The sequence below is a fragment of the Brassica rapa genome, chromosome A01 (genome assembly GCF_000309985.2).
Source record: "Brassica rapa cultivar Chiifu-401-42 chromosome A01, CAAS_Brap_v3.01, whole genome shotgun sequence".
NCBI lineage: Eukaryota > Viridiplantae > Streptophyta > Magnoliopsida > Brassicales > Brassicaceae > Brassica > Brassica rapa.
Window position 1 is genome coordinate 17,888,805 of NC_024795.2, and position 18,734 is coordinate 17,907,538.

Consider the following 18,734-nt stretch of genomic DNA (forward strand, 5'->3'; position numbering starts at 1 on the left):
TTTTCTCATATTGAGAAGGGAAAATTTCTTAAAAATACACAGACTAATTTTCATTTGCTAATAAAATACACAAACTATTTGACTCCCCGTTTAATACACGAATTAATTTCCGTTGCCTATTTAAATACACAAACTTTCGAAATTCGCAGGTTTTACACATAGTTTTAGACGGTGTTATCTATATTTAGCGGAGGTGAAGACGACGTCAGTGTTTAATTAAACATGTGCATAATTTATGAAAAGAAAATTTCTTAAAAATACACGAACTAATTTTTATTTGTTAATAAAATACACGAACTATTTTGGATCCCCATTTAATACACGAACTAATTTTTGCTTCTCATTTAATACACAAACTTTTAAAATTTTCAAATTTTACACATCGATTTAGACGACGTCAACTATGTTTAACATGATTTAGTGGATATCAACTATGTTTAACAAAAGTGAAGTAGATGTTAGTGTTTAGTTAAACATGTAGTTAAACTGCGAAAGACAAATTCTTTAAAAATGCTTCTGATAGATTATATTGGTAGTTTTCTTCTTCATAACACTTGCATAGTATAAATTAACCTTGATTGACGAAAAACAAGAATCAGAAACTAATTCCAAAATCAGAAACTCGTTTAAAATTACCTAGTTTTCTTCGTCATTTTTCATGACATGGAAATAAACTCCACTTTGAAGCAATATAAAATGAAATCAAAGCGAAGAAGAAGAAAATGAACAGAGTTTGATGAGCAAAAGAGGTTGGAATAGATTAGGGTGTCAAACTTGAATTGAAGCTAGCTTGAATATAAGTATCAATCGATTCGAGAGGTTTTGGTTGAGGGTGAGCGTGCTTTTCACATTTTAACCATACGTTTAGTTAAAACTAAAGTCATTTATGTTAAACGTAGTTGACGTCGTTTAAATCGATGTGTAAAATCTACAAATTTTAAAAGTTTGTGTATTAAATAGGAAACAAAAATTAGTTCGTGTATTAAATGGGGATCCAAAATAGTTTGTGTAACAAATGAAAATTAGTTCATGTATTTTTAAAGATTTTTTTTTCATAAATTAGACACATGTTTAATTAAACATTAACGTCGTCTTCACTTCCGTTAAATATAGTTAACGTTATCTAAAACGATGTGTAAAACCTGCGAATTTCAAAAGTTTATGTATTTAATAGACAACAGAAATTAGTTTGTGTATTAAACGGGGATCCAAAATAGTTCGTGTATTTTATTAGCAAATAAAAATTAGTCCGTGTATTTTTAAGGAATTTTCCCTATTGAGAACGGCTTTTATGTTTGATGGATTTATGAGTACAAAAGACAGAATTTGAATTTTGAGGTGGAATGAAATTAGTGTGGTTAAGAGAAATTTATGTAGAAAAACTCTGCTAAAATTCTTGAGGAGACTTTTTTTTTTGTAACACACTTGAGGATTGTATATATAGAGGTCCTCAGGCCTCCGGCGAGCACAACCTGTCACCGGTGGGGCTTACATCTCCTTCACCCGGCGGTCTTAGTGGACCCTGCACTTCATCCGTCAAAATCTCACTTGTATGGGTCTCATCAAACACTTGGGCCTCTCTTGATGCTATGGGCTTTCGCTCTTTATCTATGGCTAAGTGTATTTGGGCCTTACGAGTTTTAACAATTCACTACCATATCTTTTTTAGGCGAATATCTCCGATGTTTCCATTCATACTGTACTCTCCATTGTCAAATACATTCCTGGAACCGGAGATGAAGCTCGTGTTAACCGTCTCACCATCCCGCTCACTGAGCATTTCAACTTTAAAGGCTGTACCGTCGTGTGAAGTCTTACTCCGACAGTCCTTTCGCTCTTCAGTGTAATGTAATCACCCGATTCGGTCAACAACTATTTTTTAGAAGATGTACCGTTGACGATTCTCTGTGTAGTCATACTTTGGCAGTTTCTCCGCACTTCATTGCAACGTAGGGAGATCCAAGTATTTTCAAAGACAGTTTTTAGCTGCTCTCAAAACCCATTGATTGGGTTCTTCAATGTCGATTTCAACTTCATCATGTTCTTTCGAATGTAGGTTCGAATGTGCATTTCAGTTTACCGTAGAGTTTTTCTCCGGTTGTAACTGTCCATTGGAATTTAGTTTTTAATATAATCAGTTGTTCAAAAAAAAAGAGGACTATATCATTCCTTACGCGCCAAGTCAGCACAAAGTATCCATATACAACCGTAACTTATTAGTTCATGTAAATTATACAGTACTGATTTGATTATCTCAGTCATTCTAGTTTCAAAAATTGAAGTATTTTTTTGTGCAGATTCATCAACTAAAAACAAATCTTTCTTCGGTGAAATCTGAATTTTTGTTTGTCTTTTCAAAACCGAATTGAAACTGTTCTTCATCGTGGTTGACATCTTTCGATTAGATTTTGAATCAATAAAAAAATCTTTTTCCTTTTTCGTGTATGCTTAAGTTTGAAACCCCGTATGTTTTATGGAGTCGCCTCTGGTTATCCTTAACTTTCTATTCCAATTGGTCTCATTCTTTGCAGTTAATGGGTTTTAAGCAAAGTATCCTTGAATAATGTAGATTTAAGTTTAGATAAACTCGTTGCCTGGGTACATAATCAGTAGAGTTGAAACTGTCCTTTTGGATAGTGTTTCAACAAAGACTCTGTTTTCCAGTTAGTTTCCTGAAGCTTGACCATTGAATTTCAAGTCCGGTGGTTAGAGTGTTTGCTACTTGGAATAAACGGCGACCAGAGAAAGGATCGTGTAAGCTGTTTCGGGAGGATAATGTGACAAGAGAGAGATGAAGATCAGATCCAGAAAAGCCATGGTGAAGAAGCTTCCCGGTGAAGCGTTTGGCGGTGGAGAAAACTCAGTTTCGCATGGTTGACGCGTGTAGATACGTGTGTCTGATAAGGACGGCTGCTGTAAAGCACATGGCGAGAAAAACTAGGGTTGGATCTGTATAATTGCGTTTAATGTTATTTGTCTTGAGTCTTATCTTGTAAATAGCCTATATCACTTGTATCAATTGTCCTTTGGGCTTATGAAATGAAATCTGAAGGTTGACAAAAAAAGAAAAAAAATTTCAATGATCATATCAACTTTTTATTTATTTTCTGCTTATTTTTCTATTAATGAAGTGGCCAATTTTTTTTTCCTTTGTTTATAGTTTTCAAAATTTTAGGACCAGCTACAAGGACATAAACACACTTCATAACAACAAATATGGTGTTTTCACAACATAAAATTTCCTAAATTAGAGATCTAATGCCATCTAGATGTGATATTACAAACGTGAATCAATGGGTAAGAAGTATTTTATTCATTGTGAAAACCGAAATTCACCGTCGATTTCTATTAAATTAAAAAAGCTAAGAAAACCTTATTTTTCCAGAAGTCCCAGATATCTGAGATATACCATGGATTTTACTTGTTTTTAATCATGGTATATAATTGTTTTAGGAACTATTTATTATGTTTTGAAGTTTTATTGAGTATTCACAAGTTCAAGAGTGTTTTGGTGATTTATAGTAATTTTGGAGCATTTTGGAGCATAAGTTAGAAGAAACTCGTAGCTGCCCATCAAACAAGTCCATAATCGACACTCGGAATCGACAAAAAACTCTTGTCGTCGATCAACAGCGAAGCGCACAAAGCCCAACTTGGTTTCTAGCCAACTTATGGCCCAAGTTCCACATCATTTACAAGATTACTCCTGGCCGACTTTAATCTAATATTTATGTGCTCTTCCATTGTTTTAGGAAACACATGCTTACTATACACATCAAATAATTTTTAGGATTTTTAATTGTTTGGAGAAAAGATCCAAGATTCCTTCATAGATTTGTATTAAAATTCCAGTTTTTCTACCTTATTCTATCTATGCAATTTATTCAAATATTTGCTATGTTATGTTTTGCTATGTATGAGTAGTTACTCTTGTTATATTTAAGGTTAGAAGTAAGGTTATGAAGGATTAGCTCAAAATATAAAATATAGATACACTAAAGTGGTAAGGTTTCCTTCATAGGAATTGTTGTTAATTCTTGTGTTCTAGAGTAGCTAACTAGAACCCTGAATTTAGGATAATTAGGCTCAAACGAAAGCATGGTCTTTTACCTAAATTAATTCTTCTAAGCTGGGATTGCTAGAAACAAGTGACAGCTGATCTAGTCAAACTACTGAACTTATCGAACAGCTCGGTAACGCTTGACTAGGTAAACATCGAGCAACGCTAGTCACATAGCATCGATCGACGTTCGAACTATATCAACAAGCAACGGCTGAGATATAGACTTAGATCAATAGGATTTATTCGCACGCGAAAGCTGGAATATATTGCAATTAGAATTTGTGTTCTAGGATTGAAACCTTAGCATCTATATCACTATAATCCCACTTACCTAAAATCCTAAATCTAGCTATTTCTCATAATTGTTTACAACTTCAAATCAATCAATCAACCGAACAATTGCCTTGTTCACCTCTGCTATTTACTGTTTAATTGCTTGCCTAGCTTAATCATAAACTTGTTAGGATCTATTGTGTGCCTTAACCTTAGGGATTCGATCCCTAAGTACAATAACTGAACCTCTTATTTGAGAGAGTAAATTTACTCCTTGGGTAATTTGCGTGATATCAAATTTGGCGCCATTGCCGGGGAGCTTCAATCGCCATTAAATCTTATTAGTTAGATTTAGTCTAGGTTCTTATTGTTATTGAAAGTTCTGATAATTTTTTTTTCTTGAATTCTTTTAGGTGAATGTCCAGCAGTACCAGAAGCAACAAGGAAAAATCCATGCTTTTCTCAGATCCCGTACGTTTGTAACACACGATCCGCAAAGAGAAACGAGCCGCATCGATCGACAACAAATCAAATCCATCGACCGACACTTGTGAGCTACAATCGATCGACACTTGTGAGCTATTGTCGATCGACACTTTTACTTGAACATCGATCGACATCCGTCCACGAGACATGGTTACAACTCTAGTTTTGGTGCAAGATGAGAATTGAGACCTGCATGACCAGGAGGGTCATCTGCGTAATGCAGCATGTCAGAGGTTAGATGATCAAAGGGATGTAATTCTTGATCATGATGATGATGTCACTGCAGCCGATGCTCAGGCTGTAGGTGATGATGTGCAGGCTGCTCGACCCAGAACGTTGGCTGATTACAACCATCCAGATCAATACTACGCCAACATATCTGATATTCGTCCTCCAGCTATTCAGAGGAACAATTTCAAGCTGAAGCCTCATTACTTTACACTTGTGGGACATACACCTTACTGTGGTCTTCCACATGAGCATCCTATGGACCATCTGGAGCGGTTCGAGGATTTGGTTTCTGCCATTAAAGCCAATGGAGTCCTTGAGAACTATCTCTTTTGCAAGATCTTCAAGTACTCACTAGCTGGAGACGCTTCGCACTAACTTAAGCAGCTACCACCAGCATCTCTTACATCATGGATTGAAGTCAAGAATACATTCCTGCGTAATTTCTTTGATGAGGGACGCACCAAAGAGCTGAGAAGCAAGATTGCTACATTCACACATGGGCCTATGGAGTCATTCAGAAGCTCTTGGATGAGATTCAAGTCCTATCAGAGAGATTGTCTACACCATGGATTCAATGAAGTGCATCTGCTCAGCACTTTCTTTAGAGGAATCACGTTGGCATATCAGATGGCTCTGGACACTGTTAGTGAAAGAAACTTCAACACTAGGAATCCAAAAGAGGCTGTAAGACTCATTAAGAACTTGGCATCCAGCAACAACACGAAGAACATTGATTTTGAGAGGAAGATTTCGGTCACTACTCTTGAGAATGAGCAATTGGACGATATCAAGGCCAAGCTGAATAGTGTTCATAAGCTTCTCAAGAAGCATGTTAGTTTTGCAAAAGATGTAGACGTTGACAGTGACAAAAACGACGAGGAAGATGTGAACTTCATCAGTGGTAATGATTTATAGAATCAGCAGTTCACATTGGTGTCAATCGACACCAAAAAATGAACACCAATGGAGTCATCAGAGCACCGACCTACACATCCTGTCCAGCATCGATCGACACCTTCCAGTGAGAATCCTGACTCACGAAGAGTTCGCAGCTCGACATCCTCATCCACCCCAACTCTATTTTGTCACCTCCTCATGTTTGAACTTTAGGTATTTGGTCCTTAAATCAATAAACCTTGAGAGGCTCGAGGTAAATTCCTTTTTTCATATAACCGTTACTGAAATCGACTAGTTTCTGTAGAAAAAAACTGTTATCCGTTGTTAATAAAAAAGTGAAGTAGAGACAGTTGGATTAGTTTTATCCATTCATATAAGGAATAAAGACAGCAAACAAAAGGAAATTATCCATTCAAATTGTTTTAAATACACTACAAGAAAAATGGGTTTTAATAGCAGATCGGGATAGCGTTTTTTTCGATTATGCTATTGTTGACATATCTCTTACTTTTAGATAGTGTTTGCGAAAATACGAACGCTATGTTAGGTTGGTCCGATTTTAATTTCTCCAAAACACTTTTCGGACATAGTATACATAGCACTTTTAGTTTTGAAACGCTATGCATATCTAAAGAGGAAAAATAATTGATTTTCCCTCTCGTACTTGTTTTACTTTTCCTCTTACTATATTTTACATAACACTTTTCGTGAAAAATGCTATAATAGCATATGTTTAATAGACATATATTTAATAGCACATAATTAAAAATGCTATATTTGTCTTTTTAAATCCCTAAACCGTAAACGAATTTTTAAACCCTAAACTTTAAACATATACTTTAAACTCAGATATTATGTATATAGTCAAAAACTATTTCTGTTTCATAAATTTAATCTCAATCTCAATACCCCAAACTTTTAACTCTCAAACCCTGGGCTCAAACCCTATACTCAAACCTTTAAAACCTTACACTAATTTCATTTACTATAATTCTTTTATTTAAAATCTTTAAACTAATTTAAGATTACAGTTTAAAAATTAATCTCAAATCTCAATACCCCAAACTTTTGATCCTCAAATTCTATTATATTTTAAATTTTAATTATCATGTTTAATTCTTTAAATTTATGCAATTTTTGAAGTGAAATGAGAAGAACAATTTTATTATTTTTAGGACCATTAATTGAATTTGATCTAGTGGCAACAATCATTATTTGACTTTTGAATCTCTAAACCCTAAACTTTAAACACAAACTTTAAACTATAATACTATACACTTTATAATACATGAAAACTTGAACTTCAGATCTTAGATATAAAAATAAAAAATTGAATATTTTTGAAATTATCAAATCATATAATTTTTTTTATCAAATCAGTTTTTAATCATATAACCACAAAACTCAAATGCCAAACTTAAATCCTCTAGTTCATAAACTTTAAACTATATTTCATATATCCAAATTCTAAACCTTAATTTTAAATTTCAAACTTAAATCATCTAGTTCATAAACTTTAAACTATATTTCATATATCCAAATATAAATCACAAAATCAAAAATTTTAAACATTTTCTTAAAATAATTTTTATTTTCAAAAATATATCATAAATATTTTTATACTAAACACACAAAATAAAATAAAAAACAATGTTATTAAGAAAAATAGGAATCAAATACAAAAATTTGATTGGTCAACACAAACTGACCAATCACATACAAGGACAGAGATCATGCTTTATGTAATCACAACCATTGATTAAACTTTTTGAAGGGTCCAGATTATTCCTACTTCTTCTCCTCTCTCTCTCTCTGTCGCTTTTATTTTCAGATCCAAAATTTTTGCAAGTGTCTAGACTCACAAAACTCATCTTCTTTCTCTCTGCATCTTCAGTTTCTGTAAATCACAGACTCATCTTTTTTAATTAGATTTTTTTTTTGAATTTGATCTAGTGGCAACAATCACCATCCTCTCTGTCGCTCAGTATCCTTCTCCTTACAGATAATGGAGGTCGTGAGACAACAACAGAGGAGGAGCATCCCATCTACTCTATTCTCTCTCTCTCTGAACCGTGATGCCTCCTCTCTGTCCTGTGACGAAATGACGCCTCCTCTCTGTTCTGGTATTCATTCTTCTCTTTTACCCTCTTTGTTGTTTACTTGATTAATTTTTTTTGGTTTGTAAAAAGGTTTCAGAGAAAGACTAGAGCAATAGCGTAAGCTTGGAGAATCAGAGCAAGGTGGGAGAAGACAGAGCAACGGCGTCGGTGAAGACCGAGCAGCGGCGTCGGGGAAGACAGAGCAGGGGTGGCGTTGGGGTAGACAGAGATGGTCGCGAGCAGAGATGGTCGCGAGCAGAGATGGTCGCGAGCAGAGATGGTGGTGCGGCGGGTGAGGACTGGAAGATGAAGAAGGCAACAAAGGTCATGGCTTGATAAGACGACGAAGATCATGGAAGAACACGACAACGAAGGTGGTGGTGCGACGGGTGAGGGTTGGAAGATGAAGAAACGACGAAGGTGGTGGTGTTGGGGTGGCGCTTAGTTAGTACTAATTAGGTTAAAGGTTGGTTTAGTTAGTAATTAGGTTAAAGTTTTTGGTTTATTATTTAATTAGATTTTTTTTTTGTAATCCAATTTTGCTACAGATCAATATCAATAAAGAAATTTTAAATATCTGAATTAATTTAAATTTTAATTATGCTTTTATTTTTAAATTATTAACTGAAAAATAATTCTAAAATAAATAATTAACAAAATATAATTAACAATATATAGCAGAAACAAATTGCTATAGTAGTTTTAACAATAACAAATCAAAAACGTTGTTAATAAAATAAATAATAGCATTAAAGACATGCTATTAAAATTTATTTAATTGCATATTGAAAAGCGCTGTAGCGGAAGAAAAAATAGCAATGCTAAAAACCGCTATGTAATGTCATTTACCTATTATGATGGGCGATGATACAGCGCTTCAAAAACCGCTATCGTATTGTTACATAGCGTTATTCGTCCGCTATAAAAACGCATTTTTCTTGTAGTGATAAAACACATAGATTAGGCATTTAGTGTATGGCTTCCACTTTCCATTATCTAAAATATTCCAAATATTTAGCATAGATTAGTCCTCTAGTGACGAACATTAATTATAACATAATCCATGTTGGTGGAAAAAGAATAAAAAAAGCACAACTATAACTGTAACAAACAAATAAACTAAAACTGAAACAGAAATCTATGTTTTGACTTTTTTTTGGTTCGTAGACGTTCTGATATCTTCTCTTCCTGTCTCCTGATACAAATCTGTATAAAAATGGCGCAACATATCCTTAATCAGCGTCCAGTCTCAAGACGTCCCATCTCTCGCCTTTGTCGCAATGGTTTCTTTCTCCTCCCTCTCGTTCTACTTGTTCTCCTCGGTGTAGTCTTACCTTGGTTAGGATCTCCCTTATTATACAATACCTCCTCTTCTCCTTCTTTTCCTCCCCCACTCTCCTATTGGCGCGAATATTCCTTGACTCAAGCCACCAAATTTGTCGCTAAGAATGGGTCGACTGTGATTGTCTGCACTGTAAGCTATCCTTTCTTGCCTTTTCTCAACAACTGGTTGATTAGTGTTTCTAGACAGAATCATCAAGAAAATGTTCTTGTGATTGCTGAAGATTACGCTACTTTGTACAAAGTCAACGAGAAATGGCCTGGTCATGCCGTTCTCATCCCTCCAGCATTGGGTTCTCAAACCGCACAACATTTCGGTTCCAAGGTATATAGTTTTACCTTTTCCTTGAGATATAGCCTTAGCCTTCATTTATATCTTAGACATGTTCGTTGCTTAGGTATTATTACAAAATCAATATTGTTATTTCAAATTTTAACTTGATTATATTACATGGATCATAAGTTTGTACATGAAGAAACAAATGTTTACATGGTATCTGAACGCAGTAAACTCAAACGGATATAACCGATAAAAGTAAGATTCAGTATGAACGAATCTAAATGCTATCATATCGAGAGTGCTTATGGCCGTTAAACATACTATATCTGAAGTGGAATAAATCAAACCTAAAATATCAAGAAAATATGTTCTTCCATAAATTGCTGATTAGTTTTAAATTAGAAACTTCTGATTTTTCAGAGTATATGTAGTCCATGTTGTACTGTGATCATATATATGTGCAAAGAACTTATAATAGTATGATAAAGACCCCTTCCTCTCTCTTTTTTATATCTATTTTCCATCTTCGTATTAGGGTTTCTTTAAGTTTACATCTCGGAGGCCACAACATCTCTTGGACATTTTGGAGCTAGGTTACAATGTAATGTACAACGATGTTGATATGGTTTGGCTGCAAGATCCATTTCAGTATTTAGAGGGAAGCCACGACGCATACTTCATGGATGATTTGACTAAAGTATGTGAACATATCCATACATTTTCACATGTCTGCAAGTTTAAAGTTTTATTTTATTCTCAGTCTTTATTTTGGTGCCTAGATTAAGCCTTTGAATCACTCCCACGATTTACCACCTCCAAATCGAAAAGGAGCCACTTATATATGTAGCTGCATGATTTTCTTGCGTCCCACCAGTGGTGCAAAGCTTCTAATGAATAAATGGATTGAGGAACTTGGTTCCCTATTTTGGGCTAAACCTAAAGAAGGAAATGATCAACCTGCCTTTAACTGGGCACTTAACAAAACAGCTCATGAGGTATGTATTGTTGCTTCCTCCAAGTTCCACAATAACCTATTTCATTTTCGGTTTTACTTAGCCAAATATTAGTTTTAATTGTTTTTAAGCTTAAAATTTTAGATCCTTTATCAAAAAAAAAACTTAAAATTTTAGGAATCTCACATCAAAAATTAAGATGGAATCAAGACTAGTATGTAACATATATGTGTCAGTCCATTTTATTAAAAAATAAATTTAATTTTGAAACCCATAAAATTTAATATAAGATCTAAACTAATATATAACAAACATGAGTTAATATACTAGTTGTCAAATAGTTATCAGTTGAACATATAAAACTTAACAATGTTATAGAATCTAGTTTGTGGAAGCATAGAAGCATCCAAATATGGTTTATTGTCAGTCCTAGGATGAGATTTGTTCAAAGTTGACTCTCATATTCTCGAGATCACACTTCAACAGTCGACTGAACCATTTTAGTGCTATGAGATTCTAGCTTTATCTACTCGTCATATTTCCTCTATATTAACTCATGACTGTTTGACTACACAACTTAGATATTGTTCATTTCTCATTCAGATGATCCTTTTGAATAAAACTGTAAATCAATGTTCTTTTATTAAATGCAATATCCATATTGATCATCTGAATGAATCTTTAAAAGTCACCTGAAATTTTTACCCAAATCTTGTTGAATTTTTATGCAGCATCTAGATGCACCTAATTCATTTAAAAATGATACCTAAAGACCATCTTCAAACTTAAATAGATCTTATTTAAACTTAAAATGTCTATTTAAATTTTAAATCATGAAATCACATTTCGCGCCAAAACATTGTAACCATATTTTATGCTTAAACTGTAAAATCATTCTTCCATCAAAAACCATAAATCACAATTTTCACCAAAACTATAAAATCATACTTTTGCGAAAATAAAAACAAAAATGATATTCTCCGCTTAAAGTTTAGAATTACATTTTTTCTGTTAAAATTACTAAATAAAAGTTTCTTGCCAAAACCACAATACTTATTTTTTGTCACAACAAAATATCTTATTTTCCAAAATCATAAAATCATATTTTCTCGCAAACCACAAAAACATATTTTCTACCAAATGGTAAAAATCAATGTTCCTGCCAAAACCACACAATTACATTTTTTCGACAAAACAACAAAATTATTTTCCTGCCAAAACCACAAAAATATATTTTCCGTCAGCTGTAAAATCACTTTTTTTCCAAACCCACAAAACACATTTTCCGCAGAAATTGAAAAACTACAGTTTCTGCCAAAACTAAAAAATCACATTTTTACCCTTGAAATCGAAAATCATTTTTTCGCCCAAACCATAAAAAAAAATATTTTTTCACCAAACTGCAAAATTACATTTTCAGTTAAACTGTAAAATTGTATTACGTATCAAAGCTGCTAATCATATTCTTTTTTTGCCATAACGGAAAATAGCATTTTCCATCAAAATTAAAAAAATAATTTTTCTTTTAAAACTACACAATAGCATTTTCTACAAAAACACATTTCCAGAAAATTATTTTTGGTAAAATTTCTAAATCAAGTTATATAATACTACATTTTAGATGATGAATAAATAAATTAATATAGCTAAGATTATTATTTAATATATAATTAGATAAAAGTATGAGTATTTTAATTATTTTATTTAAAACTCATTTAGATGAAAAAAATATGTACAACAATTAATCAATTGATCCATCTAAATAATATCCATAAACTGAAACGAAAAATAGGCATGGGCATTTCGGGTATCGTTTCGGGTATTTCGGGTTTCAGGTAGTTAGGATAGGGGCTAGAGGATCAATTTACTACTTGACCTATTTTCGGTTCGGTTCGGTTCGGACAGTTTCGGGTTCGGTTCAGATAGTAAATGTAGGAACCCGAAAATATCTGGAAAAAATTGATTCTCATTTGGATCCGGTTCAGGTTCGGATAGTTTGGGTAATTCGGATAATTTGGATAAAATGTCGTTTATTTAGTGTAAAATATCAAATAAGTAGGATGATTTTAGATTAAAAAAAATTGGATATTTCAGATTACTTTGGATATTTTGGATAAAACTATCTGGATAGTTTCAATAGTTTCGGATACTTTCGGGTAGTTCAGATTCTTTATAATTATTTAGTTATCCTCAACTATTTTCAGACACTTTTAATATAATTTTAAATTAAAAATATATATTTAGTTATGTTATATGTATATATAATTAATATTTTTATAAATTCGGGTACACGTTCGGTTCTCGGTTCGGTTCGGTTATTTTGAATATAAAAATATAGGAACCGTTCAGGTATTTGAGAATATTGGTATGGTTCCGGTTTCGGGTATTTCGGTTCGGTTCCTGTTCGATTCTTCGGTTCCGGTTATTTTACCCAGGCCTAACGAACAACATTCAAATGGACCATTTTGATGTAAAATTTAAATGGTCTACCTACATGTAAATGTCAGATGAGCAACGAACAACCCCTTATACATTTTCTCAAAAACAACCCTTATATATGTTTAATCTCAAATATAGTTATTTCTTGTTTGATTCAACTCTTTAAACTCTTTTATGATCTTTAAATTCTTTTCAGGTAGATGTTTACTTACTTCCGCAAACAGCTTTCCCATCAGGGGGATTGTACTTCACAAACGAGACATGGGTTAAAGAGACAAAAGGGAAACATGCCATAATCCACAATAACTACATTATCGGTTACGACGAAAAGATGAAACGTTTCCGCGATTTTGGTCTATGGCTCGTCGATGATTATGCTCTTGAGTCGCCACTAGGAAAAATATAATGAATTGGAAAACGCAAAAATATTGTTTGTTTTCTCTCTTTTTCTTCTTGTTATCTTGAGATTAAAACTAATTTCATTTTTTTGGATCAAATTAAAAGTAATTTATATACTGATTCTTTTGTGTATAATAACTGTCTAATGATTCTGTAACACAAGATAAAACAAATTGTTGAAAGACCAAAGAATACTTTAAGATTATCTGTATGGTATACAGTGACAACATATACTATAATATTTGATTCGTAATTAATCGAGCACATGACACAGACGTGCCAACAACTAACTAGATTTGTTTTATTTGTTTATCGTGATGAGTCTGTTCGTGCAAGCCATTGGAAACCCGCTCGTGGTTAATGTAGTCATTTCATGGATTGTTGAACTTCGAAATAGGAAGTATTTCAGCAAATTTCAACTGCGTTTTAGCCTTATTGTGACGTTTTATCTACATATAGTGCACGCAACGCGAAACATCAAACCCCATAATATTGTTGATAATATAATACATGTCATCATAGTGTAGGTTATATCTCTTTTGTCATTTGTGTTATACATTATTAAAAACAAATTATAAATTAATAATAATGGAGATTGAGTATCTCTACACGTTGTCATTCCTGAACCGTGTCGCTGACTTTTTTTTTTTTGTTTCTCATATTTTCACGTTTTTGGATCCGATCCCAACTTACGAAAATTTTCTCACCAATTTTGATTCATCTCCGGCTACAACAATGGCGCAGCAGCAACAACGTCCAATCTCAAACCGTCCCATTTCTTTTCTAAACCGCAACGGTCTCTTCCTCCTCCTTCTAGCTCTCCTGTTTCTCCTCGGTGTATACTTACCTCTGTCTGAAGCTCCCTTATTCCTGTTTCCAAACAGAACTTCACCATCCTCTTCTCCTTCTCCTTCTTTTGTGGTGTCTGACTGGCGCGACTATTCCCTTGCTCAAGCGGCCAAGTTTGTGGCTAAGAATGGGACGGTGATCGTCTGCTCAGTTAGTTATCCTTTCTTGCCTTTTCTCAACAACTGGCTGATTAGCATTTCTAGACAGAAGCATCATGAAAAAGTTCTCGTGATCGCTGAAGATTATGCTCTTCTGTACAAAGTTAACGAGAAGTGGCCTGGTCATGCCGTTCTCATTCCACCAGCGTTGGATCCTAAAGCCGCACACCATTTTGGTTCCCAGGTACACCGAGATGTTTCACCTTTTCGTATGCAATGTCTATCTCTAGCTTTAAATAATATGAGATGGATCCTTACATAAGTTCGTTTATTAGCTACTGTTATTTCACTCTGATCATAAGTTTGTGAATTGATTTTGCATCCCATTTTTTTTATACTAATTTTTGCATCCCCTGTTTTGATTGAGTTTACGATATAAGTGCTTATCAGCTCTCTTTTATGCCTTGCGGTACTTATTCCCTTGAAGTTACAACTTTAACTATAATGAATTATGATTGGTTAGTTTGAAGACAAAATGATTGATCTGGTGGAAGCGTAGGGATCATATGTATGTAATGCACCATATGTCCATACTAGGTTCTATTCTTCTATCCCAGTTCGATGCCTATTCATAACTACTATATACATACCAAAAAGGATTGATCTACTTAAGGTGCCGGTCCTGAAAATTCTAATGTTATAAGAGATTAAAAAATGTTTTGGCCCTCTTAAATCTTATTCTGAAGATCTTAAATTTCTATTATTATGTAACTGAAATCTTTAATTTATTAAGATACTAGGTGGTAACTCCGTGCATGGAGTGAAATATATATCGAATTACTTATCATATATTTACATATTTTTCAGTTATAAAGGGTTGGAATAGAATTTTCATCTTTTCTAACTGTGAATTATAAAACAAATTTTCTTAAGTATTACATTTTCAAATTTATATAACTGTGTAGTTTTTTTTGTTGTCTCTCACTGTTAAATTCTATAACAAATTTGCTAAAGTATTACATATTTATATCTATATGGCCGAGTTTGGTATTGGACTTGCAAATTAAAAACAAATAGTAAATAATACAGTAGTAATTCTAGAAATTAATACCTTGTAAATTAATAACACGATAAACTAATAAATTTCTCCGATCCTAAGTTGGACCGATATAAAATATGACGTAGTTTGATAGGATAATAATTTTTAGAAAACTCTTATCTAAATATATGGCCGTATTAAAGTTATAAATAATTATTTTAGAAATTAATTTTATATAAACACAGGTATTAATTTTATATATTATAAATAATATATGTATATATCAAAGGTTTTCATATATTTAAACATATTGGTCCAAGCCATGTTCGGTGGGCTTATAGCAAGACCAGCTCTGCCCACTGTGATAATAATCTACACAAATAACTTGTATGTGAATAATCCAATGTTCTAACCAATTTTATCATCTCTGATTAGGGTTTCTACAATCTTACTTCTCGGAGACCACAACATCTCTTGGATATTTTGGAGCTAGGTTACAATGTTATGTACAATGATGTTGATATGGTCTGGCTACAAGATCCGTTTAAGTATTTACAGGGAAACCACGACGTATACTTTATGGATGACATGACTGCGGTACGTAACTGCACTTTTAGCATTTTAGAGTATTTATTTATCCTTATTATCTGTTGATCTTGGTGCTGTCAGATTAAGCCTTTAAATCACTCTCATGGTTTACCACCGAGTCGAAATGGAGTGACTTATGTATGTAGCTGCATGATTTTCTTGCGTTGCACTAGTGGTGCAAAGCTTCTATTGAAAAAATGGGTGGAAGAAATTCGAGCTCAACCTTGGTCTAACACTGAAGCAAAGAAACCACATGATCAACCTGCTTTTAATCGGGCACTTCACAAAACAACTCAGGTATGAGATTGCTTCCTCTAAGTTATACATTTTCTTTCTATAAATTTATCATAAACTTCTTTACCCAATTAATGGGTTTAATGATATTAATGCTTTAAATCATTAAATAATGTGTTATGATTCTATATTGGACGTTAGCGAAAACCCAAAGTGAGATAAATGAACCAGTCCACTCATTGCAATTCTCTATAATATTATTTGAAATATCAGTTTCATACCGTGTACGTTGATTCTTACGAAAATCAATTACACGAATATCCTAAGTGAATTAAAAATTATACCCAATTGCCATCAGTATAATTGTTCTAATTATTTTATTTTTATTAATAAAATATTACTTATCTTTTTAATTTAAATTTCCTTTTTTAGAAAACCAAATAAACAGTAAGAGAATATATTATATATATTTTGTATATATAAACCTATTTTTTACTTTATATGTTCCCAAAACAACATAAATAAAATTTCTATAATATTATTTGAGAAGTGAGTTTCCTTCGTGTTATCCTTACGTTGATTTTCACGAAAGTCAATTACACGGATACACTATATGAATTAAAAATTATACCCAATTTTAATTACTAAAAAAATATTATATTCCCTATTAAATATTGTAGTTATCTTTTTTAATTTGAATTTCCTTTTTAGAAAAGCAGATAAATAATAAAATGGAAATATTATACTGAACACGATTTTTATTAAAATTTTCTCAGAAAATATAAATATAAACGAAAATATCACTAAATTTTCAAAAATATAAGTTCATATATATATTTATAAACATAATTCGCAAAATATTTGAAAATAAAATAATATATAAATTATATTAAATAATATTTTATTATGATCATAATTTTGATCAAATAATATAAATTTTAAATAACATATGAAAAAATAAAATAATTATGACAAAATAAAATAATATACATTTTGTTTTTTATATCATGATTATATTTTAATCAAATGATTAAATGATGATAATTTTTAAAAAAATAACTAGTCATCTAATATGATATTTCTCAAATCACATGCCAAATTAAGAAAAATATATATTGACATGATTAAAATAGGATTTATTTATTTTATAAATATTCATATATGTACATGAATTATATTATGGATTATGTTTATTAGTGCAACTCCAATATTATATTTTTATTTCCTATATTTTTGATAAAACATATATCAAATTTTATCTGACTTATAAAATATATTTAGAACTCTAGGAGGATGAACCAAATTAAATGAAGCTAAGAAAACAAAAATTTAATTTTAACTAAATGAAGCTAAGAAAACAAAATTTTAATTTTAACTTAATTAAAAATTGTTAAATTTGAAAAAACAATATGGAGCTCAACATGCCATACACGAACCTATTAAAATTATTATACATGAAATCACATATCTAATAAAGAAAAGAACATAATGATACTTTATACAATTTTATATCTCATAATATAAATTAAATGACCTAACATGTAAATATTAATGAATGGGAAACTAATGATACTTAATACAATTTGATTTATTCATCATAAAAATAAATTTTAAAATTACTTAAAAATTACAAACAACTATTATGATTTAATTATTTTCTAAATATTTATTTATATGCATGAACACGGGAGAATCACTTAGTTGATATTAAGTTAAATGTCCATAAAATAAAGTTTGATTCTTTTGAAGATTGGCTGATGATATCCCACATCTTGATGGAATATTTTAGGATCACACATTAGAAGTTAGACTAAATTTTTTTTAGACCAAAACTTTTGTACTTGGAGATTTCGAACTATGCTCGATTACGACTATGTTAGTTTCAACCTCAGATGTAAAATTTCACTACTTGTCCATTCTCAACTCTTTTGTGATTTTATATTATCCAGATAGATGTCTACTTGCTTCCACAATCAGCTTTCCCGTCAGGAGGATTGTACTTCAAGAACCAGAAATGGGTTAATGAGACAAAGGGAAAACATGTGATAGTTCATAATAATTACATTGTCGGCTACAACAACAAGTTAAAACGCTTTCAAGATTTTGGTCTGTGGCTAGTCGATGATCATTCTCATCAGTCACCACTGGGAAAAATAGAGTAAAATTTGATTGCACCAAAACATTTCATCTCTTTTGGTGTTATCCTGACGCTAACACGCGATATCAATCATTTGCTATTTCTTTTTGCTATTCAGGTTAGTCCAAGAGTAAAATAATGAAGAGAAGAAACAGAAGGAAAGAAGTTTAAACGGAAATATGAGTCAAAAACGAAACTTCCTCTAGAGGATTTCTTATATACAACAAAATTGGATCTTAAAATTATTGCTCGAAGATGTATTCAGATACAATTTTCTTTTTGCTATGACAGTAAATCAACACTATAATATCACAAGCATTTCTAGATA

General features: G+C 32.2%; 2 protein-coding genes across 2 annotated transcripts; both read left to right on the top strand.

The window, feature by feature from the left end:
- Positions 1-73: 73 nt before the first annotated feature.
- On the top strand, positions 74-15,899 carry LOC103829155 (UDP-D-xylose:L-fucose alpha-1,3-D-xylosyltransferase MGP4). The gene is made up of 5 exons (XM_009104822.2): positions 74-8,073; positions 8,140-9,715; positions 10,206-10,367; positions 10,450-10,665; positions 13,259-15,899. The coding sequence occupies exons 2-5, from the start codon at positions 9,266-9,268 to the stop codon at positions 13,466-13,468; spliced, it is 1,038 nt and encodes a 345-aa protein (XP_009103070.1). The 5' UTR covers positions 74-8,073; positions 8,140-9,265; the 3' UTR covers positions 13,469-15,899.
- Positions 13,619-18,734, top strand: LOC103829166 (UDP-D-xylose:L-fucose alpha-1,3-D-xylosyltransferase 3). Its single transcript, XM_009104832.2, has 5 exons — positions 13,619-14,652; positions 15,883-16,044; positions 16,117-16,332; positions 18,219-18,427; positions 18,525-18,734. Exons 1-5 carry the CDS (start codon positions 14,050-14,052, stop codon positions 18,538-18,540), a joined length of 1,206 nt encoding a protein of 401 aa, XP_009103080.2. The 5' UTR covers positions 13,619-14,049; the 3' UTR covers positions 18,541-18,734.

What these genes read in the sequence shown, in the direction of transcription:
- LOC103829155 (XM_009104822.2), top strand. Translation starts at nt 9,266, where the DNA reads ATGGCGCAACATATCCTTAATCAGCGTCCAGTCTCAAGACGTCCCATC. An exon ending in TCATGGATGATTTGACTAAA is followed by an intron (nt 10,368 to 10,449) that starts GTATGTGAACAT and finishes TTTGGTGCCTAG; the next exon opens with ATTAAGCCTTTGAATCACTC. An exon ending in TTAACAAAACAGCTCATGAG is followed by an intron (nt 10,666 to 13,258) that starts GTATGTATTGTT and finishes AATTCTTTTCAG; the next exon opens with GTAGATGTTTACTTACTTCC.
- LOC103829166 (XM_009104832.2), top strand. Translation starts at nt 14,050, where the DNA reads ATGGAGATTGAGTATCTCTACACGTTGTCATTCCTGAACCGTGTCGCT. An exon ending in CACACCATTTTGGTTCCCAG is followed by an intron (nt 14,653 to 15,882) that starts GTACACCGAGAT and finishes ATCTCTGATTAG; the next exon opens with GGTTTCTACAATCTTACTTC. An exon ending in TTATGGATGACATGACTGCG is followed by an intron (nt 16,045 to 16,116) that starts GTACGTAACTGC and finishes TGGTGCTGTCAG; the next exon opens with ATTAAGCCTTTAAATCACTC.